The sequence below is a fragment of the Phyllopteryx taeniolatus genome, chromosome 5 (assembly GCF_024500385.1).
Source record: "Phyllopteryx taeniolatus isolate TA_2022b chromosome 5, UOR_Ptae_1.2, whole genome shotgun sequence".
NCBI lineage: Eukaryota > Metazoa > Chordata > Actinopteri > Syngnathiformes > Syngnathidae > Phyllopteryx > Phyllopteryx taeniolatus.
Window position 1 is genome coordinate 3,145,080 of NC_084506.1, and position 25,974 is coordinate 3,171,053.

General features: G+C 42.5%; 2 protein-coding genes across 6 annotated transcripts in view; both read right to left on the minus strand.

Annotated features, from left to right (window-relative positions):
- znrf1 (zinc and ring finger 1) overlaps window positions 1-12,553 on the minus strand; it is a 45,989-nt gene extending 33,436 nt beyond the window's left edge. Inside the window, exon 1 of one of the 3 annotated variants that reach the window (XR_009788438.1) lies at window positions 11,374-12,551. Coding sequence is in view for 2 of the 3 variants with exons in the window: in XM_061772600.1 (XP_061628584.1) it covers window positions 11,374-11,767 (394 nt within the window). In the remaining variant the exon portion in view is untranslated. Of the gene's footprint in view, window positions 1-11,373 lie in introns of all 3 variants that reach the window. The other 2 variants (XM_061772600.1, XM_061772599.1) reach the window with 2 other exon arrangements.
- Window positions 12,554-14,624: 2,071 nt separating this feature from the next.
- ldhd (lactate dehydrogenase D) overlaps window positions 14,625-25,974 on the minus strand; it is a 42,275-nt gene continuing 30,925 nt past the window's right edge. Inside the window, exon 11 of one of the 3 annotated variants that reach the window (XM_061772594.1) lies at window positions 14,625-16,389. In XM_061772594.1, coding sequence (XP_061628578.1) covers window positions 16,209-16,389 — 181 coding nt within the window. In that variant the 3' untranslated portion in view covers window positions 14,625-16,208. The remainder of the gene's footprint in view (window positions 16,390-25,974) is intronic. The other 2 variants (XR_009788437.1, XR_009788436.1) reach the window with 2 other exon arrangements.

The window sequence follows — 25,974 nt, forward strand, 5'->3', positions numbered from 1 at the left end:
TATTGTAAAAGAAGAGTTGGCTAAGAATGTCTTGGAGGTGAAAAGAGTATCAGATCGAGTGATGAGGCTGAAATTTGAAATTGAGGGTGTTATGTGTAATGTGATTAGTGGCTATGCCCCACAGGTAGGATGTGACCTAGAGGTGAAAGAGAAATTCTGGAAGGAGCTAGATGATGTAGTTCTGAGCATCCCAGACAGAGAGAGAGTCGTAATTGGTGCAGATTGTAATGGACATGTTGGTGAAGGTAAAGGGTGATGAAGAAGTGATGGGTAAGTACGGTATCCAGGAAAGGAACTTGGAGGGACAGATGGTGGTAGACTTTGCAACAAGGATGCAAATGGCTGTAGTGAACACTTTTTTCCAGAAGAGGCACGAACATAGGGTGACCTACAAGAGCGGAGGTAGAAGCACACAGGTGGATTACATCTTGTGCAGACGATGTAATCTGAAGGAGGTTACCAACTGTAAGGTAGTGGTAGGGGAGAGTGTGGCTAGACAGCATAGGATGGTGGTGTGTAAGATGACTCTGGTAGTGGGGAGGAAAATTAGGAAGACAAAGGCAGAGAAGAGAACCATGTGGTGGAAGCTGAGACAGGACGAGTGTTGTGCAGCTTTGCTGGAAGAGGTGAGACAGGCTCTCGGTGGACGGGAAGAGCTTCCAGAAGACTGGACCACTGCAGCCAAGGTGATCAGAGAAGCAGGCAGGAGAGTACTTGGTGTATCTTCTGGCAGGAAAGGAGAGAAGGAGACTTGGTGGTGGAACCTCACAGTACAGGAAATCATACAAGGAAAACGATTAGCTAAGAAGAAGTGGGACACTGAGAGGACCGAGGAGAGGCGAAAGGAATACATTGAGATGCGACACAGGGCAAAGGTAGAGGTGGCAAAGGCAAAACAAGAGGCATATGATGACATGTATGGCAGGTTGGACACTAAAGAAGGAGAAAAGGATCTATACAGGCTGGCCAGACAGAGGGATAGAGATGGGAAGGATGTGCAGCAGGTTAGGGTGATTAAGGATAGAGATGGAAATATGTTGACTGGTGCCAGCAGTGTGCTAGGTAGATGGAAAGAATACTTCGAGGAGTTGATGAATGAGGAAAATGATAGAGAAGGGAGAGTAGAAGAGGCAAGTGTGGTGGACCAGGAAGTGGCAATGATTAGTAAGGGGGAAGTTAGAAAGGCATTAAAGAGAATGAAAAATGGAAAGGCAGTTGGTCCTGATGACATACCTGTGGAGGTATGGAAGCATCTAGGAGAGGTGGCTGTGGAGTTTTTGACCAGCTTGTTCAATAGAATTCTAGTGCGTGAGAAGATGCCTGAGGAATGGAGGAAAAGTGTACTGGTGCCCATTTTTAAGAACAAAGGGTAGAGGACTTTAAATACTTGGGGTCAACCGTCCAGAGCAATGGTGAGTGTGGTCAGGAAGTGAAGAAACGGGTCCAAGCAGGTTGGAACGGGTGGAGGAAGGTGTCAGGTGTGTTATGTGACAGAAGAGTCTCTGCTAGGATGAAGGGCAAAGTTTATAAAACAGTGGTGAGGCCAGCCATGATGTATGGATTAGAGACAGTGGCACTGAAGAGAAAACAGGAAGCAGAGCTGGAGGTGGCGGAAATGAAGATGTTGAGGTTCGCTCTCAGAGTGACCAGGTTGGATAAAATTAGAAATGAGCTCATCAGAGGGACAGCCAAGGTTCGATGTTTTGGAGACAAAGTTAGAGAGAGCAGACTTCAATGGTTTGGACACGTCCAGAGGAGAGAGAGTGAGTATATTGGTAGAAGGATGATGAGGATGGAGCTGCCAGGCAAGAGAGCTAGAGGAAGACCAAAGAGAAGGTTGATGGATGTCGTGAGGGAAGACATGATGGCAGTTGGTGTTCGAGAGGAGGATGCAGGAGATAGGCTCTCATGGAAAAGGATGACGCGCTGTGGCGACCCCTAACGGGACAAGCCGAAAGGAAAAGAAGAAGAAGAAGAAGTCTGACATCTATCTGTCTGGAAAGGGTTAAAAAGCCATTTCTAAAGCTTTAGGGTTCCAGCGAACCACGGTGAGAGCCATTATCCTCAAAAGGAGAAAACATGGAACAGTGGTGAAACTTCCCACGAGTGGCCGTCCTACAAAATTTACCGAAAGAAGGATGACTCATCCAGGTGCTCATGAAGGCACCCAGGACAACAGTTAAAGAACTGCAGGCCTCTCTCGCTTCACTTACGGTCAGTGTTCTTGACTCAACAAAAAGGAAGAGACTGGGGAGAAAAAAAAACATCCACGGCAGCAATCCAAGGCAAAAAAACACTGCTGAACAACAAGTTTTCTTGGTTTTGAGAAGAACAAATAAATAAATAAAACAATTCCCAAGACTTTTGGGAGAATATTCTATGGACTGATGAAACAAAAGTTTAAACTTTTTTGGAAGGTGTGTGTCTCATTACAGCTGGTGTAAATGTAATGCATAGATCAGACTACAGGATTTTAGATTTTAGATTTGAGTATGAGTGAGTAGGAGTGCCCCCCAAAATGTTCCTAACTAAAGTGGGAAGTGGCCTGGAAATACATGCACTGTAGTCACAGCCATAGCCAAGACAGGACCTTAAAATCACATATACATGCACGCATGCACACACACACACATGGACAGAGACACACACAACCATCACTCGAGAAAGCCCTTCTTAGCTGAACAGAGGGCAGGCTTCACATTGGTAGCCATCTGCTGTCATGACCAAAAACGGCATCCCTGAAAACTGTTGGCTTGATTACATCACTTCTTACAAATCATACAACCTCACATCAAAAACCTCTCAATACCTTACTGGAGTGACCAGCTGTTTCCATGGGAACAGCACAGAACAAGAGAAAGGGAAAAATAGACAGAGGGTGACGGAGAAAGATGGAGAATATGGATGCTGCGTGTATGGAAAGAAGAGCTTACAGTAAAGGAGAAACACGTTTTATGTATCGGATAGGTGATAAGACTTTTGATGGAAGTAAGGTCTCGTGTGGAGAAAGGTAGAACAAAATAGGTCTCACTCACGTCTTTTGCTCTGCATTTGTGTAATGCAGTCCATGAACGTTCAATTAACACTACACAGTTATTCTCCATAGTGCACAGTGGACTCAGTAAACAACACTACTCAAAGTGTAGTGTCACACAGAGCTGTTGTGCGGGTCCCCTGACAATTGCCAGTTAAGATGTGTCCAAGCAGGTCTGCAAACTAATATTTACGGCACTGATAGATAGTACTGTGAGTTTGACTAACAACTTTGAAAAAAGTTATTCAGTGCTGATCTCAATATTTTGCCAACTGGCAAAACAAGTACTCAAATGTTCTTTTTTTAATTCTTTGCTTTTGGCACCATTTCTGTTGAAGTCCATAGCAGTCAATATCGTAACATAAATACTGAAAACAATGGAAGAAAGAACCTTAAAGCCTGACTAATCAACAATTCAACCTCATTTGTTTAATCCTTCCATACTTAGGTATCCTTTTATTGAGGGTACCAACCAGAGTCACATTGGCATTCTGTTATTTGGTCAACATGCCAACTGAAAGAGTGTAAATGAGACTCATCGCTACCCCTTGTAGGTTATCATTACAGTATTATGAAAACAGCATGGATGGAGCTTGCATGGTCATAAACAATCTATTCCAGCGAGCTCAACCTCCGACCTCCAATTTGTTTCAGATATGTAAACAATTGCAAATATGATTTGCAATTGGCTGTCGAACAGTACAGGGTGTACCCCACCTCTCGCCCAAACTCAGCTGAAATGGGCTTCAGCTTACCCACAACCCTCTATGGGAATGCGGCATTAAAAAATTTAATTAAAAAAAAAAAAAAAAACAATTATGGATGGATGAAGTTTTGTACAGCTAGAGGCCTATTTTCCGGAAAATATTAAAGTGAAACATAAATAATCCTCTGTCTTTCATACTTTCACAATCTCTTCTGACCTCAGATGCTCTTTTTTTACTGGTTTATGTGTGAATATCATTTCTGTGACTATATGTCTGCCTCTCCTTGAGCCGTCACCTTATCGTGGTGGAGGGGTTTGTGTTTCCAAATGATCCTAGGAGCTACGTTGTCTGGGGCTTCACGCCCGTGGTAGGGACACCCATGGCAAACAGGTCCTAGATGAGGGACCAGACAAAGCACGGCTCCAAAAACCCCTATGAAGAACAAAATATATGGACCTAGGTTTCCCTTGCCCGGACGCGGGTCACCGGGGGCCCCCTCTGGAGCCAGGCCTGGAGGTGGGGCTCGAAGGCGAGCGCCTGGTGGCCGGGCCTGCACCCATGGGGCCCGGCCGGGCACAGCCCGAAAGGGTAACGTGGATCCCCATTCCCATGGGCTCACCACTTGTGGGAGGGGCCATAGGGGTCGGGTGCAGTGTGAGCTGGGCGGTGGCCAAAGGCGGGGACCTTGACGATCCGATCCCCGGCGAGAGAAGCTGGCTTTAGGGATGTGGAATGTCACCTCTCTGGCAGGGAAGGAGCCCGAGCTGGAGTGTGAGGTTGAGAAGTTCCGACTAGATATAGTTGGGCTCGCCTCCACACACAGCTTGGGCTCTGGTACCAGTCCTCTCGAGAGCAGTTGGACTCTTTTCCACTCTGGAGTTGCCCACGGTGAGTGGCGCCGAGCAGGTGTGGGTATACTTATTGCCCCCCGGCTCTGCGCCTCTACGTTGGGGTTTACCCCGGTGGACGAGAGGGTAGCCTCCCTCCGCCTTCGGGTGGGGGGACGGGTCCTGACTGTTGTTTGTGCCTATGCACCAAACAGTAGTTCAGAGTACCCACCCTTTTTGGAGTCCTTAGAGGGGGTGCTGGAGAGCGCTCCCGCTGGGGACTCCATCGTTCTGCTGGGGGACTTCAATGCTCACGTGGACAATGACAGTGAGACCTGGAAGGGTGTGATTGGGAGGGACGGCCCTCCGGATCAGAACCGGAGAAAATAAGCAAACTCACAAATAAGTACTTGAAATTGTTTAAACTGTGGGGCCTGAATCTATAATCTATAAAAGTTTAACTTTTTGAATGGAATTATGGAAAAAAATAAACTTTTCCATGATTGGCTGGCGACCATTTCAGGGTGTACGCTTCTCGCCCGAAGATAGCTGGGATAGGCTCCCATACTCCCGCAACCCTAGTGAGGACCCTAGTGAGGAAAATTTTTTGGAAAGGGTCTATATACTGTATATAGCAGCACGGTTGACAACTGGTTAGCATACCTGCCTCACAGTTCTATGGACCAGGGTTCAAATCCCAGCCGCGCCTGTGTGGAGTTTGCATGTTCTCCCCGTGCCTGCGTGGGTTTTCTCCAGGTACTCCGGTTCCCTCTCACATCCCAAAAACATGCGTGGTAGGTTGAGTGAAGACTCGAAATTGCCTGTAGGTGTGAATGTGAGCTCGAATGGTAGTTTGTATATATGGGCCCTGCGATTGGCTGGCGACCATTTCAGGGTGTACGCTTCTCGCCCGAAGATAGCTGGGATAGGCTCCCGTACTCCCGGAACCCTAGTGAGGACAAGCGGTACAGTAAATGGATGGATGGATATATATATACACACACACAGCGGCTCAAATAAGTATTTAACACGTCGCCAATTTTTCTCACTAAATATACTTTCAAAGGTGCTATTGACATAAATATTTCACCAGGTGTGGGGAGCAATCTAAGTAGTCCATACATCGGAAGAAAGTAGAACAAATAAGCTCAGAAATTAAGTTTTGTGTAATAATGTGAACTGACACAGGGAAAAAGTATTGAACATATAAAGAAAGGAAGTGCAAAAAGGCACGGAAAGCCATGACAACACCTAAAATGCATCAATAATCAAACAGCAATCCAGCCCCTTGTCAGTGCAAATGAATATCAGCTGGTTCAGTCGTAATTGATTGCCTACAAAAAGGTCTCATTCCAAAGGTGTGAGTCAAGTCACATCTCATGCTGGGTAAGAGCAGAGAGCTGTCTCAAGACCATTGCAAAGCAATTGTTGTGAAACATAACGATAGCATTGGTTGCAGGCGCATATCCAAGCTTCTGAACGTCCCAGTGAGCACGGTTACGGCCATAATACGTAAGCCAGTCACACTACCATAAATTTGCCTCAATCAGGTGCTCCACGCAAGATTTCTGACAGAGGAGTGCAAGGCACAATTAGAAGAGATGTCCGAGAGCCAAGGACCATCTGTGGAGACCTTCAAAAAGACCTGGAATTAGCAGGTACTGTTGTCACAAGGAAAACAGTGACTCATGCACTCCGTCGCCATGGACTGTATGCACGCTCACCACGCAAGACCCCATTGCTGAAAAAAAAAGCATGTAAAAGGTCATTTAAAGTTTGCTGAATGACATTTGGACAAGCCACTTAAATACTGGGAGAATATAGTCTGGTCGGATGAGAGAAAAATTGAACTCTTTGGATGCCATAATGCACACCACGTTTGGAGGAGAAATGGCAATGCACATCACCCTAAAAACACCATACCAAAAGTGAAGTTCGGAGGTGAGAACATGATGGTGTGGGGCTGCATTTCAGCAAATGGTACTAGTAAACTTCACATTATTGAAGGAAGGATGAATGGGCAAATGTACCGAGAAATTCTTAACAAATATCTCCTGCCATCTACGAGGATGATGAAAATGAAACAAGGGTGGACATTTCAGCAGGATAATGATCCAAAAGATACTGCCAAGGAATCTAAATTTTTTTCAAAGAAAAAAATATTAAAGCTGCTCAAATGGCCCAGCCAATCACCTGACTTGAATCCAATCGAAAATCTATGGAGAGAACTGAAACTCAAGGTCAATAAAAGGAGACCATGGAACCTTCAAGACTTGAAGACTGCTTGTGTGGAGGAATGGCCAAAATCACACCAGAGCAATGCATGCGACTAATTTCTCCATACAGGAGGCGTCTTGAAGCAGTCATTGCAAACAAAGACTTTAGTACAAAGTATTAAATAGATACCAGTTGACGTGTTCAATACTTTTTCCCTGTGTCATTTCACTTAATTTCTGAGCTTATTTGTTGTACTTTCTTTGTATGTATGGATTAACTGGGTTGTTCCCAAAATCTCGGGAAATTTTCATGTCAATAGCACCTTTGGATAAATATTTAAGGAGAAAAATTACAATATTTGTACAATCAGATTTCAGCTTCTATGTGTTGCTATGGGCCCAGTTGGTGACTGGTGAGCACATCTGCTTCACAGTTCTGAGGACCGGGGTTAAAATCTGGCTGGAGCTTGATGTTATCGAAATTCCAAATTTGTGTATTATGCTTTTCTATTACTCCTTACACTTATTTACAATAACATATTTTCTATTTTTATTTTTATAGATATTTCTCATAATCCTAGACATAAATAAAATGCAGATGCCAATGCACTTAAAACACGACAAATGTAAGGAACGGAACTTCATGATTAACTGTCAAACTACTGAATGCTAAAATAAAATGAGACGAAAGGAAAATGTTCCTTGGCCCTTGAGTAAAATCCAGATGAACTCTTCCATCACTGCATCAATTTATTTCACGTGGGCAAGCTGGACATATTGCCCGTAGGTGTGAATGTGAGTGCGAATGTTTGTTTGTTTCTATGTGCCCAGCGATTGACTGGCGACCAATCAGGTTGCTGGTTCAGGGTGTACACCGCCTCTCACCCTGAGTCAGCTGAGATAGGCCCCACCACGCCCGCGACCCTAGTGACGATAAGCGGTGCGGAAAATGGTGACATTGTTCTTCTATATATATATATATATATATATTACAATCATGTATAATGAAGTGTTCTAAATAAATACTCCAGTTTTTGCTATCATGATCTCTTTTTTTTTTACACTCCCCCCCCCCCCCCCCCAACTCCCAAAGGAAAAATTTAATCGTGTATCGAATCGTGGTCTTAGTGTATCGTTACAGCCCTAATTTTTACCATCATTTCCGTTATGTTCGTCATCCTGCTTAGCAACCGGCTTCATGTAATGCAGAGAAATTCCATTCAAATAGCTTTAAACGAATTAGAGAATGGAAAAATATCGTCACAGGGGGCTCCGCTAGATAATGCTGTTTAGTCTATGTGAAATCTGATTAGTTCAGATTGTTTAAAATTTTTTTTTTTAAAAAACAGACATTTGTATTATGTATACTTGGCATCGGCCAGCAATTTTGAGTCTGAAGGCCCTTGAAGATTACATTCATATGGCAACACACATAGAAGCTGAATTCTGATTGGACCACAAAAAATAACCCTTAAACAACTGGAGGCTGCTCAGCTGAGACATTCTTTGAAATGAATACAAGAGACGGTTGGAAATCAATTAATACAATTTCATGTCAATTGTGACTGCAGGTCAGTACTTTTGGTAAGGGTTAGACCAACAGAGAAGGGTCTGAAGGCCCACACTGCACACGTCTGATAAATAATAAGCATATCTGGTGAGTACACTTTATCTTAAAATTATCTTAAATATATCATGGAGTCTGACAGGCAGAGGATTCCAAACCTGTTATTTGGTAAGCAATAATGGGCCCATGCAAGCCACATCAGTTTACTGTACATAATTTGTTCTTTGTGGTTTGGGCTATTAAGCCTTAATATTTTAGCCACACCAACAATCTGCAATCCACACCCATGTTGTCATCTCCCTGAAACTGTTGATATCGTAATACATCAACATCATCATCATCATCAAGGGTTCTAACTGTAGAATGTTTTTTTCCCAACCTACTCTTGACTTCCTCTCATATAGTCTTTTCTCCTCACACTTATCAGATCAGTGGCAGGGCAAAACCAAAACAACTGAGCTGCTGACACCCAAGTTGTTATTCCCCCGCTGTGAGCCGGCTGGGGCTTCAGTAATGAGAGCCTGGGGCCCGATTGTGTCTGCTGTGGATGTTCGAATCTCAAATGCTCAAATCTTCCCTTATGGATTGCTGCACATCCATTGCTCAAGCACTGAAGTAACTGTGACCGTGTGGTTAGGAATTTGTACTGACACGCTTATACCTGAGCCTGACATGCCAAGTCACACACAAACATTTTATTATGCTTGAGGTAAGCTGAAGATAAGCAGAAATCCTCCTCAACCGTCTCCCTCCCGTTCATATTATCCTTCCCCGCCTCACTCTATTTTCCATCTTCTCCAGTTTGTGCTCCCTCCCATCTTGGACTCTAATCGTTGAGCTAATTGACTCAGCCAGATTTAGCAACAGGCTTATTAGTGTCATTTCACACAACAAGGAATGACCTATACAGGCAGCGAGACTGTGCTTTTGACACAGAATGCACTTGCAATGTTCAACCCATTCACACACTGACCCGCCACAACATTATGACCACTTGTAAGTAGATCCAATACGAGAGCTGTATTAAGAATTCTGCTTTTGCAAATATACTAATCTCTGAGCACTAGTATCTTCACAAAGTAGCATATCCATCCATTCATTTTCTGAGCCGCTTCTCCTCACTAGGGTCGCGGGCGAGCTGGAGCCTATCCCAGCTATCATCGGGCAGGAGGCGGGGTACACCCTGAACTGGTTGCCAGCCAATTGGAGGACAAAGTAGCATATATTAAACTAATTTATCTCTGTTATCACACTTAAAAACACACATCGATACAACTGTGAAAAAAGAGGGGAGACCAAGATAAACCAGTGAAATCCTTTTCTCCACTATTAATCAACCTATAACCTGTTCAACTCAAATGAAAAAAAATGGAAAAGGGAAGTAAAAAATAAACAACTGAGATGATGTGGTTGCAGAACTGCACACACCTTTTTATAAAAGGGTGCGTGGCTGTGTTCAGAATTACCCAATCACATTCAAACTCGTTAAATGGGAGTCAGCACACACCTGCTACTATTTAAATACATGCATTTGGTTGACTCAATAAATAAATAAATAAGGTGGGAGCATATGTGCAACCCCAATTCCAATGAAGTTGGGATGTTGTGTTAAACATAAATAACAACAGAATACAATGATTTGCAAATCATGTTCGACCTATATTTAATTGAATACACTACAAAGACAAGATATTTAATGTTCAAACTGATAAACTTGATTGTTTTTAGCAAATAATCATAATCACTTAGAATTTTATGGCTGCAACACGTTCCAAAAAAGCTGGGACAGGGTCATGTTTACCACTATGTTACATCACCTTTTCTCTGGGGTCTTCGTATTTTACGCTTCATAATGCACCACACATTTTCAATGGGAGACAGGTCTGGACTGCAGGCAGGCCAGTCTAGTACCCGTACTCTTTTACTACGACGCCACGCTGGTGTAACACGTGCAGAATGTGGTTTGGCATTGTCTTGCTGAAATAAGCAGCAATTTCAGGGTGGTTTTGGGCCTTGCAGTGATTTCTTGAGATTCTCTGAACCTTTTGATGATATTATGGACCGTAGATGATGAAATCCCCAACTTCCTTGCAATTGTACGTTGAGGAATATTGTCCTTAAACTGTTCGACTTTTTTCTCACGCACTTGTTCACAAAGAGGTGAACCTCACCCCATCTTTGCTTGTGAATGACAAATTAGCCTGTTCCCCTGTGGGATGTTCCAAACAGGTGTTAGATGAGTATTCCTCAACTTTCTCAGCCTTTTTTGCCACCTGTCCCAGCTTTTTGGAACATGTTGCAGCCATAAAATTCTAAGTTAATGATTATTTGCTAAAAACAATATAAAGTTGTTCCGTTTGAACATGAAATATCTTGTCTTTGTCGTCTATTCAATTAAATATAGGTTGAACATGATTTGCAAATCACTGTATCTTTTTTTTATTTGTTTAACACAACGTCCCAACTTCATTGCAATTGGGGTTGTATAAGTCTCCTAAGTACTCGAATAAATGCCCCTCATATATAAAACAGTAGGTGGAATCGATGACAGTTTTGTATTTATTTTTAATATTGCTGAATGAAGAAAAAAGGGCTGCAGCCAAAGGGGCAGGTACTCGAGCACCACTTGGGGTCTATGTGTGCTCGACACGTGCCTGCTGAAAGTTGTTTCTGTTGTGGTTACCCTATTAGGCCAAATAGAAATATCTGATGCCACTCTTATCATGCAATGCCATTTTATAACCCTGCAAACCGCAGTCCACTGGTAAACGTGTACTTCAATTAGTGTCCATCAAAACTCAGCAAACACCATGAAAGATTTGGATTCTATTCCAAATAGTCACCTACAGCACAGGAGAGAGACAACAAAGCCCAATGTTCTGCAGCACTGTAGTTACAAGTCATTTTCATTTCAGTCTGCGTTTTAGGTGTCGAACGGCGACTACCCCGCATGCTGTCGCGATATGTACGACGATGAGAGCCTCTCATGCGTGGACTGCGGAGGTGTGCCGAGCCCTCTTACCGCTGTGAGCGCCGAACCAGCGGGGAGCGATGTGCAGGGGTAAGGTGTCGGCCAGCGACCCCCGGGACCCCAGGTAGAGCACCCCGTCTGTGCGATGCCGTCCGCCGCCACTGTCCCGGTAGCCGGTTCGGTGAGAGGCGGTGGGAGCGCCCCCTGACCCTCCTCCAGCCGGATCCGACTCCGTGCCTCTGGGGGTGTAAAATCCGAAGGGCGCCGCGGGACTTTGCTCGATGCCCATCGCGGCCACGGAGCTCACCGAGCGGCTCCGCGGGCCCATGGTGCCGCTCGAGCGGTAGTGGGCGAAGCGGGCCGAGGGTGGCACCGCGCTGTCATCCGTGGAAACACCGGGAAAAGCAGCCCGGGACCGCCCCGCCGTGCTCTGCTTGCCCCCCATCCGACAAACGGCGGGGCTCGGCTCGATCCGCAAAGGGTCGCCCCCTCCCCTCGCCTCCCCTCGCTCCTGTCTGCCTCTCGGCCCGCCCGTCCGCCTTTCCTCCGCAGGCTCGTCAGCTACGACTCTGTGCGGATGCTCGCCCCCCCGCTGAGCGGATCATCGGCCGTCCCGGGCGTCTGCATCCAGCTCCCCTTCCAGACAAACCTCGACACGACCGCTGAATGACGCAGAGATCCCAGGATGACACGCACGCGGCAGCGTCCCCGGCGACGAGCAACGCGGTCGCGCCTCAGCAGCGCCGCGATATTCGCTCCCCCGCTCCCGTCTCATCTCAGCTCAGACATCGTCACAACTGTTGCTGCTGCGTGTCTGGCCGCCACCCAACGGCAACATGTCCGCCGTGCCCTATTCTCTCCGATCTGATCTCCAACCGGTCGGAGTGGAAATCCCGTCAGACAATGGAAGCGCCCAGTGCGCAAACTCCGATAAGAAATAGCGATAGCCCACCACGTGGGACTGTCCAAGAAGCGAAAATGCATTAGGCCCACTTTCACTTATTTCAATTCGTCCGATCCCTGATAATCATGTCGCGCAACGCGCAACCACTTTCAGGGGTAAAGTCGCCTACAACTCGTGTGCCACGTTGTTATTCTTTTGAGCACATGAGGATCTGTTCTCCCCCTTAAATTAACCTTCTATTTGCTGCAAATTGGCCTATAACGACTCCTTATGCACTCGGACTCTGCATCAAATAGCTTCATTTTTTTAGTTGATGTAGATAGTTCTTTTCCATGCAGCCAATTCTCCCAGCATATGATAAATTATTAGGATTATTGGCTCTTTTTTTGGGGGGGGGGGGGGGGGGGGGGGGGGGGGGTTACAGATTATTTGGTTTAATCCCTGGTGTGTGTGCGCATGCTTGCTTTGCAACCCCATCAAAATAAACCATGGCGCTGTTCTTAATGTAATCATGTTAATCTATGCTGTTGTCATAACGACAGACCTTTATAACCGCATATCTTAAATAAACAGGCCAGGACACCCTTTATAACGACATTAAAAGTTTAATCAATGCACAAAATCAGAATTGAATAAGAATGGAGCTAATTAAAAAGAGTAAGAATATATTTAAAAGTGTGGCCATGCAAAATGTTAAGTGATGACATATATTACATCAAATGGAATTATGATGTTAATAACTATAGAAAGATAATATTTACAAATAATAATTGTATACAATATATTACTATGCGGCGGCACGGTGGCCGACTGGTTAGAGCGTCAGCCTTACAGTTCTGAGGACCTGGGTTCAATCCCCGGCCCCGCCTGTGTGGAGTTTGCATGTTCTCCCCGTGCCTGCGTGGGTTTTCTCCGGGCACTCCGGTTTCCTCCCACATCCCAAAAACATGCATGGATTGGAGACTCTAAATTGCCCGTAGGTGTGAATGTGAGTGCGAATGTTTGTTTGTTTGTATGTGCCCTGCGATTGGCTGGCAACCAGTTCAGGGTGTACCCCGCCTCCTGCCCTATGATAGCTGGGATAGGCTCCAGCACGCCCGCGAACCTAGTGAGAAGAAGCGGCTCAGAAAATGGGTGGATGGATGGATGGATATTACTATGCCACTTTGGTGGCGTATTCCGCTGCCATGAAACAATTTGTTCCACAAAGAGTCCCTATGAAGTCAACCCACTTCTGAAGCTCAGCGGTGGAAAAGAGAATCGAACCTTGAGTCATACAATAAAGCAGGTGATCGCAATACCTATGGAACTATACTGTACTTGGTTAGCTGCAAGTATTTTGGGGTATGGCTTCACCAGCTTTTGCTGATTTTTTTTTTGCGCATTCTTCTTTGTAAAATCGGATTGTAGAGCGTCTGTGAACAGCAATGCAAGTATTGCCACAGATGCTCAATGGAATGTAGGTCTGGACTTTGACTAGCCATTCTAACACGTGAATATTCTTTGCTCCAAACCATTCAATTGTAGCTATGGCGTTATGTTTAGGGTCATTGTCTTGCTGCAAAATTAATCGCCTTCCCAGTCTCAAGTCTTTTGGAGCATCCAACAGTTTAGTTTTTTTTTTTCCCCCCAGCATTGCCCTGTATTTAGCTCCATCTTCCCATCAACTCTGATCAGCTTCCCTGTCCCTGCATCCCCACAGCATGATGTTGCTACCGCCATGTTTCACAGTGGGGATGGTGTGGTCAGCGTGATGAGCACTGTTAGTTTTCCGCCACACAGGGCGCTCTGCATTTAGACCAAAGCACCTTATTCACGGTGTCCCCTTCATGGCTTGTGGAAAACTGCAAACGGACTTATGGCTTTCTTCCGGCCGCTCTTCCATAAAGGCCAGATTTGTGGATTCGTACTGTACATTAGCTGTCCTGTGGACAGATTCACCTGAGCTGTGGATTTCTGTAGCTCCTACACTGTGACCTGGGGCCTCTTGGCTGCTCCTCTGCCCAGCGCTCTCCTCGCTCTGTGAGTTTAGGTGGACGGCCATGACTTGGTAGGTTTGCAGTTGTGCCATGCTTTTTTTTAGATGTTTGGGATATTTTTTAGAATATTACCTTGCTTAAAACGTCTTCACAATTTTATCCCTGACCTATCTGGTGAGATCCTTGGTTTCATGATGCTGATGTTCACTAGTGTTCTCTAACAAACCACTGAGGCCTTCACAGAACAGTTGTATTTACACTGAGAGTAAATTACACATACATCTTTTTATATATTAGGTGACTTCTCAAGGGAATTGATTGCACTGTATTGTAATGAGGGTTGTCAGAGTACATTGGGCTGAATACAAATGTACACCACACTTTTAAATTTAAATTCGCTTAAACATTTGAAAACCATATACAGGTACAAATTAGTATTTATTTATTCATTTGCTACAGGGGAATACATATAAATGCGTTTGAACTAAATTCCAAAACTTTGTGCAGTTGCTTAACACACATTTATCGTTTTCTCATTGCTTTAAAAGCAGAAGCAAACACTAAAAAGCAAAAGTGCAATTGTCCCAAAAATGAGATACAACAGATCAGATTGTTCTAAATCCAATAGAAAAAGAAGATTGGCTGCAATGATGACAACAAAACCAGATGTGTCTTGTGTGTCAAAGTGGAAAAAGACAGCGCCACATTAAATTATATCTTCAAAGGCAACTCGGCCTCTGCGGTGTGTTCAATTGCTCACAAATTTAAAAATTTTATTAAAATGAATTCTTTTCAAAAATCAAACGAAAAACAAACATCACATGGAAATGTGCACAGCATGAACAAAGAGAAGCTTGGAGGATTGAATGAAAATGATGGTTGGTCAAACCACTAAAATGAACATACAATATGAAGTGATCTGACCGTTGATCAAAGATACCTTAAGCATTTGTGTGGTCAGAAAGCCTATAAAAACATGTTTTTCTTTTTTTACGTAAAGTATTTTTTGATTATCAATGAATAGAGTGACCACAACAATACCGGTAGTTGGTTTACACTTTCATTTCATCCTTGCCTGTATTCAACATCTGTTTTAGCAAAGAATACGCCGCCACCCAACCAATGTGGAACAGTGAGACCAATTCCTATATTTTTGATCAAAACATTAGGGTTTGAGATCTACTGATGAATATGAGACGAGAGATTTAACAGTTTGGCTTTGATTTTTAGGTATTTGCATCAGGAACAGATATACAATTTAGAAGATGGCATTATTAGTAATAAAAGATCACGTATTTAGGTGACCAAAAGTTGAACTTTTTATTTGGAGTCTTCAATTAACCTACCATCCATGTTTTTGGGCTGTGGGAAGAAACCAGAGTACCTGGAGAAAACCCACCACCATGATAGTATATATAAGAAAATACGTTTTTGTTTTTTTTGGTACGAAAAGCAGGGTTTGCCTGATGAAAATGTAATTTATGCTCCGCAATTGAAATGGAAAAAATGTGGCCCGAGGCCTAACTTAGTTGCCGACCCCTGATCTATAGGGTTTAAGTCTGAGAGAGAGTGAGAGAAAGAGATTAACTTGGCCAGTCTACAAACTTACTTTTCTTGCACCTGATGAAATCATTGGTGGCAGAATAGTTGGTTAATGGTGGAGAAGACGTTCCTTGCGTTGCTTTGCAGGGATAGAAAAGTATTGTTTTTAGGTGAGCGAGCAGGCTTCTTTATATGGTCGTGGTAGGCCTACAGGTGGACAGTATAGCCAGATAGAGTCACTTCAGTTTACATCCAGAGGTCTTCACTGCAAGTAATACTTTATTTAAGGATGGGCACACTTCAAATGATATGATATTTACGGGTGATTGGAATCTTCTATTGTAGCATCTGTTTTCTAGTACATGTTCATGACCTTCGCTAGTGCCCTAACAGTGCCGATACATATGGGGGGGTGTACATAGGTGTTCTACACGATTTGGTTATTTGTGTCACTGTAGACTTCAAGGTACTCTTGGGAGCAAAACCTTCCCTGGATTCATTAAGTTGTTTGGGTCAAGGGCATCCTTGATGACCTGCATGACCTGCATAGTCATGGATCCCATTTCTTCATATAGCAGTGCTCGTTTCCCCAGACCCACTCCGTGCTCTCCTGTGCATGTACCATTCATAGCAAGGGCCCGTCTGGTACAAAACAAAGCATTGTGTTTGTCAGGCAATAAATGGACAGGTAAAAGTAAAGAAAACATATATTAACCCTTTGGAATTACTGTACCTGGATTTCTACATAAATTGATCATAAAATAGGATGTGATCTTCTAAGGCACTACAACAGACAATCCATTTTCTTAAACTAATATCACACAAACAGTGATATGTTCCCACATGTGCCCTGCGACTGACTGGTGACCAGTTCAGGGTGTAGTCCGCCTTTCACCCGAAGTCAGCTGGGAAAGGCTCCAGCGCCCCGCGACCCTGAAGAGGATAGGCGGTACTGAGAATGGATGGATAGATGTTCCCATGTTTGTACTGAACACAACTTGTAAATATTACAGTGCATCCTGGGAAAAGTATGTGAACCTTTTGATTTAATTACTTGTTGAGCTTCCTTTAGCAGCAATAACATCAATTGAACGATTCCAGTCAGGAGGAATTGCTGACTATTCTTTTCAAAACTGTTCTATTTTACCAAAAATCTTGGGATGTCTGGTGTGAAGTACTCTCCTGAGGTCATGCCACAGCATCTGCATTTGGTTGAGATCATTACTCTGACTGGGCCACTCAAGAAGCCATTCTGTTGTTGACTTACTTTACTGTTTTGGGTCGTTGTCCTTTTGCAAAACCAATCTTCTGATTAGCTTCAATTAGCGGAAACATGGTCTTAGGTTTTCCTGCAAAATATTTTGATAAACTGAGTTATGAATGTTTCCATCGATGATAGTAAAGCGTCCACGCCCCGAGGTAGCAATGAAATCACAAACCATGATGCTCCCTCCTCCATATTTTTCCAGATGGCATGAGGCTTAGATGGTGGTGTGCTGTCCCTTTTTTTCCTCTCCACACATTTTTTACGCTTTTATTGACATATATAGAAAACTAAATCAACAAGAAAAACTTGTGACAAATGGAAAAACAAAAGAAAGCAAAATTTAAAACAAAAGCAAAATAAAGAAAAAAACAAGGAAATAATCAAAGGAATGTACAATGTAAATGTTCAAAAGGAGTAGGATGAAGAAAAAAACTCATCAGGTCCTACCCCTAATTCTGCGAGCATACTTGACCAGTATAATAGTAATGATTTAGGAAGCTGCTTGTATATATTATAAGAATCTTAAACAAGCCGGTCCATGTAATGTAGCAATGACATAATCATTTACTAACCTAATCATATGCAGTACGTTCCAAGTATCACTTCTTTATCATCCACATAGTTAATCAATATTATTGTTTAGCTTTCATGTCTATATACATATACAATTTTTAATTTTAATTTTATTTTTTTCAACACAATAAATCATATATGGCAGTAACAGTGAACCACCGAGTGTGTATAATGATGTTTTGTTGAAGACATCCTTAGATTTATGTAGAATAGCTATGGTTTTTGACATCATTATAGCGATATTCTGCTTTAAACTTAAATCAAAAAATTGTGATCCATCCAGACAACTTGTAATTACGTTTTAAAAAGTTTCTAGTTTGCTAACCGGCAATAAATCTGAAGAAGATTTCAAATCTGTTTCTGATGGAAAGCTGCCAGCTGCGCGCACAAGTCGATCACAGAGTCTACTTTCAAGGAGGAGTCACACGGTAAGCCAGTTTATTGAAATACACGGCCGTTTGTCTGTCTATAAAACAATAGCTAATAGCTAATTAGGTCAACTGAACTAACTTGCTGTTGTGGTAAGCTAACGTTAAACCTAAAATAGTCCGTCAGCTAAACGTCTTATACTTAAAACTTCCACGTTTTTTTTTTGTTTTTTTTTAAATCATAGAAGATAGGGCGAAGACGGCGATACTAGCGCTAACTAGCACGCTTTAGGGTATTTTTTCATGCTGTTGTGTTTTTTTTTGGGGGGGGGGGGGGGGGGGGGGGACAGAGAGGTTGTTTGGCTGCATGGTATTTTTTTTTTCTTTTCTTTCCTCTTCGTGACTTTTTTGACTAAAGCGATTTGTACTCTGGAAAATACAGTCCTATACTAGATAAACTGTATTTTCCAGACACAAGTCACACTTTTTCACTGATTCTGCGACTTGAGAATCAGGTGTGACTTTAGATTTTTTTCCCCCCTCTTCATTATGCATTTTTTTGATTCGTGTGTGTGTGTGCGCTCAGGAGTGGTCTGGAAAATACAGTACGTGTTTGTGAATGTGCGCATGTGTGTTAATGCCGTCTGTGTGTCTCCGATGACCACGTGCCCAGAAGCTCTCAAGCCTAGGCAACAGAAGACCTTGACATCTTGGACATGTTCCAAATGCCCGACAAGGGTTGTGCGTTGACTTTAGCTTGTTTGATTTATTCCCCCCCCCCCCCCCCCCCCCCGCCCCGATATATAATTTTTTTTGGGTCATATATCATATATGTTATTTCTAGGGGTGGTATTCAATTCAAAATAAATAAATAAATAAATAAAATTAATGAGAGGCTTTAGAGAAAAATGCATTTAATTTCATTTCAAAACAAAACAGTAGAAAAACTAATAGAAAATCAAACCTGTCCATAATTAAATACACCTAAGGTTAAAGTGCCATTTTAGGACTTTTTTTTTTTTATTTTTTTATTTTATTTTATTTTTTTTAAAGAATAGCATTGCCTTTAAATGCTTCCTGTGTGGCAGTTGAAAAGTTGGCTCACATGTTGGAGGGTTGAAGTGCTTCGGTTGTATGAAAACTCCTTTTTGGACAATTTGCACAAAACCATACTTATCAAGCCTTTCATTGGGTGTTTTTATTTTTTTATCATTATTATTTATTTTTTTAAATGAAATTTGCCTCCTGTTAGTCCTATTAACGCTGTTTCATTCAATTCCTCCATTTTGGTAGCCGAGCTCTGAAGTATGAGTCACTGTAATCGGTGTACAGGGAAATTTTGAACTGACAAAGTTGTTTGGAACACGAAATCCAATTTAAATCGGTTTTATTTTTTAACAAATATTTTTTTGTAACTAGCCGTGATTAATGAGTTGAAGTCCCACCCCCTAGTTATTTCTCTTTATCGTTGTTCAGAGGTTTTTTGCAGGAATTTAAAACAGTTATTTAGCTTGAATCTTTAGCTTGATGCAAGTTGATCAACACCAGTTTGTCCAATTCCCCTACAATGCTTGCGCATTTCAGCTTGTGATGTTGTGCAGGGGACTATCAGGAACTAGTACCTCTGGACGCCTCATATATTGGCACCGATAGCTCCCTTTGCATCATGCACGAATGCGCAAGCATGAATTTGAAGTGGCAGTCCAATTTGCCAAGACACAATTCAAAGGGCACCACTCTGTTTTAGAAGTTAATGGACATCTTCCAGTTTTCGGAATAGTTCCATGTTTCTCTTGGATTCTGTTGTCAGTATGCCTCAGAGGGTTTGGTCAAGAATCCAGCACACAGGATTCACTGTTTGTCAAAGAGTTAGCAGTAGCTATTATGCATAACCTTGGCTAACGGGAGTCTGACGTAAAATGTTTCCCCCCCCACTAACACCTTCAGATGGCCTCTGACTCCATGTAAACTGCAGTCACTTAAAGGTATATGGATCCTATACACCTGCTGACTACTGTATTATTTTAGCCTTCGGCAGTCCAAAATAGTTCTCCATTGGTTAATGCTTGAAATACTACAGCTGTACTGTAGTTGCAGGGAGACAGTTCCCCTCACACACTTAGTAATTTAAAATTTAATTTAAAGATTTTTTTGTGACTTTTTCATTAGAAGTGTCACCATCTAGGGCAAAAATGGATTAGGTCATTTAATGAAATCAGCAATGTGAAAAGATTTCCCAAAAATGGCAGTCTGTCAAAATGTGGAGTCTGGTTGGAATCTGAGTACTAAGGACCAAAAAGTATGAAAATCTGATGATTGCTTCCGGAGAAATTTATGTTTTTGTGTTGGGAAAAAAAATTGCCTTTTTGGGGAATGTTTTTGTGTAGAAAATCTGGTACAAAATAAAAATTAAATTAGAGTAAAACTGTATAACTTCATTATTTCGCAAAATATCTTCTTAAACATTTGTTTTTTTTGTCTTCTACTTGGGAAACCTCTTCTCTGATTGCCTGAGAATTTCAGTTAAAGATGTCCACCAATAAACCCGTATGGGCCTAAATTGGATTGACGTGTCAAAATTACTGTGACATTTCGAATGGTGTCACTTGCTTTCAAAACTCCACTCAAAAAGTAATAATCAATTGTTTTTTCCCTGGATTTGTGAGAAAAATAGATGTAGAAATCATTTATCAATACGTTTTATATTTTTTAAAATCATGATAGACATGCTGCAGCTCAGATTGGGACCAGTTTTTTAATTCAGGGGGACCCCCACGTTGCTTAATCTGACCCAATGAGCATTTATTAAGAGTCACAAATATTGTTTTGCATTATTTAAGCGATTCTCCTAAAAATGGGATGAAAAGTATTTTTTCATTAGATCTATTTTGTAATCATTTCTCTTATAATTGGTTGATTGAATATTAAAACAATTAAATACATATACATTTAACAATGTTTTATTTTAATAATTGGTTACAGAAGCTAATTTTGCTTAATTGTAAATAATTACATATAATAATAAATTATTTTTTGATAAACCATTTTAAATTTTGTATTGATCATTATTACTACTGGTGCCAGCAGTGTGCTAGCTAGATGGAAAGAATACTTCGAGGAGTTGATGAATGAGGAAAATGAGAGCGAAGGGAGAGTAGAAGAGGCAAGTGTGGTGGACCAGGAAGTGGCAATGATTAGTAAGGGGGAAGTTAGAAAGGCATTAAAGAGGATGAAAAATGGAAAGGCAGTTGGTCCTGATGACATTCCTGTGGAGGTATGGAAGCATCTAGGAGAGGTGGCTGTGGAGTTTTTGACCAGCTTGTTCAATAGAATTCTAGTGTGTGAGAAGATGCCTGAGGAATGGAGGAAAAGTGTACTGGTGCCCATTTTTAAGAACAAAGGTGATGTGCAGAGCTGTGGGAACTATAGAGGAATAAAGTTGATGAGCCACACAATGAAGCTATGGGAAAGAGTAGTGGAAGCTAGACTCAGGACAGAAGTGAGTATTTGCGAGCAACATTATGGTTTCATGCCTAGAAAGAGTACCACAGATGCATTATTTGCCTTGAGGATGTTGATGGAAAAGTACAGAGAAGGTCAGAAGGAGCTACATTGTGTCTTTGTAGATCTAGAGAAAGCCTATGACAGAGTACTCAGAGAGGAACTATGGTACTGCATGCGGAGGTCTGGAGTGGCAGAGAAGTATGTTAGAATAATACAGGACATGTACGAGGGCAGCAGAACAGTGGTGAGGTGTGCTGTAGGTGTGACAGACGAATTTAAGGTGGAGGTGGGACTGCATCAGGGATCAGCCCTGAGCCCCTTCCTGTTTGCAGTGGTGATGGATAGGCTGACAGATGAGGTTAGACTGGAATCCCCGTGGACTATGATGTTTGCAGATGACATTGTGATCTGCAGTGAAAGCAGGGAGCAGCTGGAGGAAGAGTTAGAAAGATGGAGGCATACACTGGAAAGAAGAGGAATGAAGATTAGCCGAAGTAAAACAGAATATATGCGCATGAATGAGAGGGGTGGTGGGGGAAGAGTGAGGCTACAGGGAGAAGAGATAGCAAGGGTGGAGGACTTTAAATACTTGGGGTCAACTGTCCAGAGCAATGGTGAGTGTGGTCAGGAAGTGAAGAAACGGGTCCAAGCAGGTTGGAACGGGTGGAGGAAGGTGTCAGGTGTGTTATGTGACAGCAGAGTCTCTGCAAGGATGAAGGGCAAAGTTTATAAAACAGTGGTGAGGCCAGCCATGATGTACGGATTAGAGAAGGGGGCACTGAAGAGACAACAGGAAGCAGAGTTGGCGTTGGCGGAAATTAAGATGTTGAGGTTTGCTCTCGGAGTGACCAGGTTGGATAAAATTAGAAATGAGCTCATCAGAGGGACGGCCGAGGTTCGATGTTTTGGAGACAAAGTTAGAGAGAGAAGACTTCGATGGTTTGGACACGTCCAGAGGAGGAATTGCGAGTATATTTGTAGAAGGATGATGAGGATGGAGCTGCCAGGCAAGAGAGCTAGAGGAAGACCAAAGAGAAGGTTGATTGATGTCGTGATGGAAGACATGATCACAGTTGGTGTTCGAGAGGAGGATGCAGGAGATAGGCTTACATGAAAAAGGATGACGCGCTGTGGCGACCCCTAACGGGACAAGCCGAAAGGAAAAGAAGAAGAAGATTATTTGCTGTTTATTCATTTGATTACCGGTAAATCATGACAGCATGGTGAAGACTGGTTAGCACATCTGCCTCACACTTCTGAGGACCCGGGTTCAAATCCGGCCCCTGGAGTTTGCATGTTCTCCCCGTGCCTGCATGGGTTTTCTCTGGGTGTTCCGGTTTCCTCTCACGTCCCAAAAACATGCATGGTAGGTTAATTGAAGACTAAATTGCCCATAGGTGTGAATGTGGGTGTGAATAGTTGTTTGTTTACATATGCTCTGCGATTGGCTGGTGACCAGTTCAGGGTGTACCCCGCCTCTCGCCCAAAGATAGCTGGGATAGGCTCCAGCTCGCCCGCGACCCTAGTGAGGATTAGCGGCACGGAAAAATGAATGAATGAATAATTAAATAATTGGTAACTGATTACCAATAAATAACTGATTTATTGTCAGTCAAATAAATTAACATGACAAAAATAATTTTACATATACATTTTAAATAAAATAAAAACAAATAACAACAAATAAAATTGGAATTAATTTTATTCGTTTAAAATTGTTCATTTTTATAAATTTTTATTTCTGTGATTCATCTAATTGAATAACAGGTTAATAGATTTATTGGAAATAAAATAAAACTATATTTTTAAACAACACAATATCATTGTATGATTAAAGAACCTTTTGATACACTAATTATTTATTTTGACCTTGTCTACAAATGACATGGCCTATTTGTCCATTTTAAAAATGCCAATATGCATAACCCGTATTCATTGACTAGTCAACACATTTTTATATAGCAAAATTTTAATTACATATTTTTGTCACTGATTTGTAAAACCAAATGTAACAGTCTGTATAAATATACACTAAATTTAAAAAAGTAACATTTGATTTGTAGCTAGCCAAAATGACATCCAATTAGACTTCATGTAACATAAAATATGTTTTGGTAACTGATTTCTAGATCAATCACTTGCAGTCCCGTGGAACTATTTTTCTCTCTCCATTACAGTTAACGGACGTTTAACTGCGACAGTGACGTTTCTCATCGGCGGACACATGGTTGCACGAAATTTGACTGACTTTATTTTGGGGTGAGGTGGGATAACATTTTTTAACCTGGCACTCATTGTGCGTTTGTCTTTCTCATTCTTACTACAAATAGTGGCGCCAGGGGGGAAAAAAATGGACAAGGCAACGGTGGATGGTCAGGTGAAAAAATGTGGACGGTGCATCACCGAGAAGACAATGGACATTAACAAAATAATGAATTATAAATCCGCTCCTTGAGCCGTCACCTTATCGTGGTGGAGTGGTTTGTGTGTCCCAATGATCCTAGCTAAGTTGTCTGGGGCTTTATGCCCCTGGCAGGGTCACCCATGGCAAACAGGTCCTAGGTGAGGGACCAGACAAAGCACGGCTCAAAGACCCCTTATTATGACGACAAAAAAATGGACTCGGGTTTCCCTTGCCCGGACGCGGGTCACCGGGCCCCCCCCCTCTGGAGCCAGGCCTGGAGGTGCACCCATGGGGGCCGGCCGGGCACAGCCCGAAAGGGTAACGTGGGTCCCCATTCCCATGGGCTCACCACCTGTGAGAGGGGCCATAGGGGTCGGGTGCAGTGCGAGCTAGGCGGTGGCCGAAGGCGGGGACCTTGGCGATCCGATCCCCGGCTACAGAAGCTGGTTCTCGGGAAGTGGAATGTCACACACAAAAACAGCACATGCAGGTTTTTGCTGGTTTTCACCTTGCTGATCTGTGCTGGATTTTTTTTCTTTAGCAGGGATACAAGATATTTTGTCATTTATCTTTTACAGTGACACAAAGCAACAATGCTCAGGGATAAGTGGTATTTTACATGTTTGAAAATAGGGTGAGACAAATGTAATTCTATAGAATTTGATTAAGTCAAGTAAAGATACTTTATGAATAACATCATCAACAAATCTTAACTATTGCATTGTTTCCGAATCGAATCATATCACTCCCATACTGAACCAAATCCTATCGAATCATTGCGCCCTTAAAGATATCGTTTCTTTAATCGAATCGCAATCTGTGTATCAAGGTATGTTTCGAATAGGCCTCATGCCAGCGATTCCCAACTCTATTTTTTTGTGGGCAATGTTTCTCATTGCATTGTGTTCCTTCTAAACAACTAAACCTTGTTTTCATCTAAACAATTGTTTGCCAGTAGCACTGTGGAACATCAACGCATTATTTTGCAAACTTCAAACCTGTAATAATGATTTTATTGGACAGGAGTGGCTCCCCCCATAATGTTCTCCAATGACATCCATTCTTGTTCAATTCTTGTTTTACTTATTGTAGATTTGTCAACAGAGATGTTCAGCATGAGATTTCTGCTTTTAGCCAACACTAGGATTTTTCTTCACACACTGCACTGTGTTCTTGCAGTCATCTTTACAGGACGGCCACTCCCAAGGAGAGTAGTATCAGTACTGAACTTTCTTATTGACAAACTGTCTTACCATGGACTGATGAACATCAAGGCTTTTAAAGACAACTTGTGTGACCCGTTTCACCTTCATGCAAGTTAATATCTCTTATTTTTTAATTGTAGGTAATCTGAGAGCTCATTTGTGAGATTCATAGTTCACATTCGTCAAGGCGTCTTGAAAATAGAAAACTTGAAACTGGTGTGTGTTTTGCACAGGGCAAGGCAACTTAAACCAACATCTCATCACAACGATTGGACTTGAGGTTGGCCGACTCCTGACTCTGATTAGCTCTTGGAGAGGTCATTAGCCTTGGTTTTGCATACTTTTTCCACCATGCAATGTGAATGTTTACATCGTGTGTCCAATAAAGTGTTTGTGTGTTATTAATTTAAACAGACTGTGTTTGTCTGTTGGTATGATTTAGAAGATTGGATCACATTTGAGAAATGTACATAATTCCAGGTCATTCCAAAGAGTTCACATCTTTTTTCTTGCAACTGTATTTACCCCAATGTCTAAACAGAGAGAGCCATGCTAAAAATGGACATTTCAAAAGTTTGTAAACTTGAATTAAATTTAAACAATCTAATGAAGAGATCAGGGTTAGTAAAATAATTGTATTGAGCTTAGATCTAAACAACCTTCCACTGGGTTTATCCATCCAAATCATTTTCCGAGCCGCTTCTCCTCACTCGGGTCGCGGGCGTTCTGGAGCCTATCCCAGCTATCATCGGGCAGGAGGCGGGGTACACCCTGAACTGGTTGCCAGCCACTCGCAGGGCACATACAAACAAACGACCAGTCGCACTCACATTCACACCTACGGACAATTTACAGTCTCCAATTCATGCATGTTTTTGGGATGTGGGAGGAAACCAGAGTGCCCGG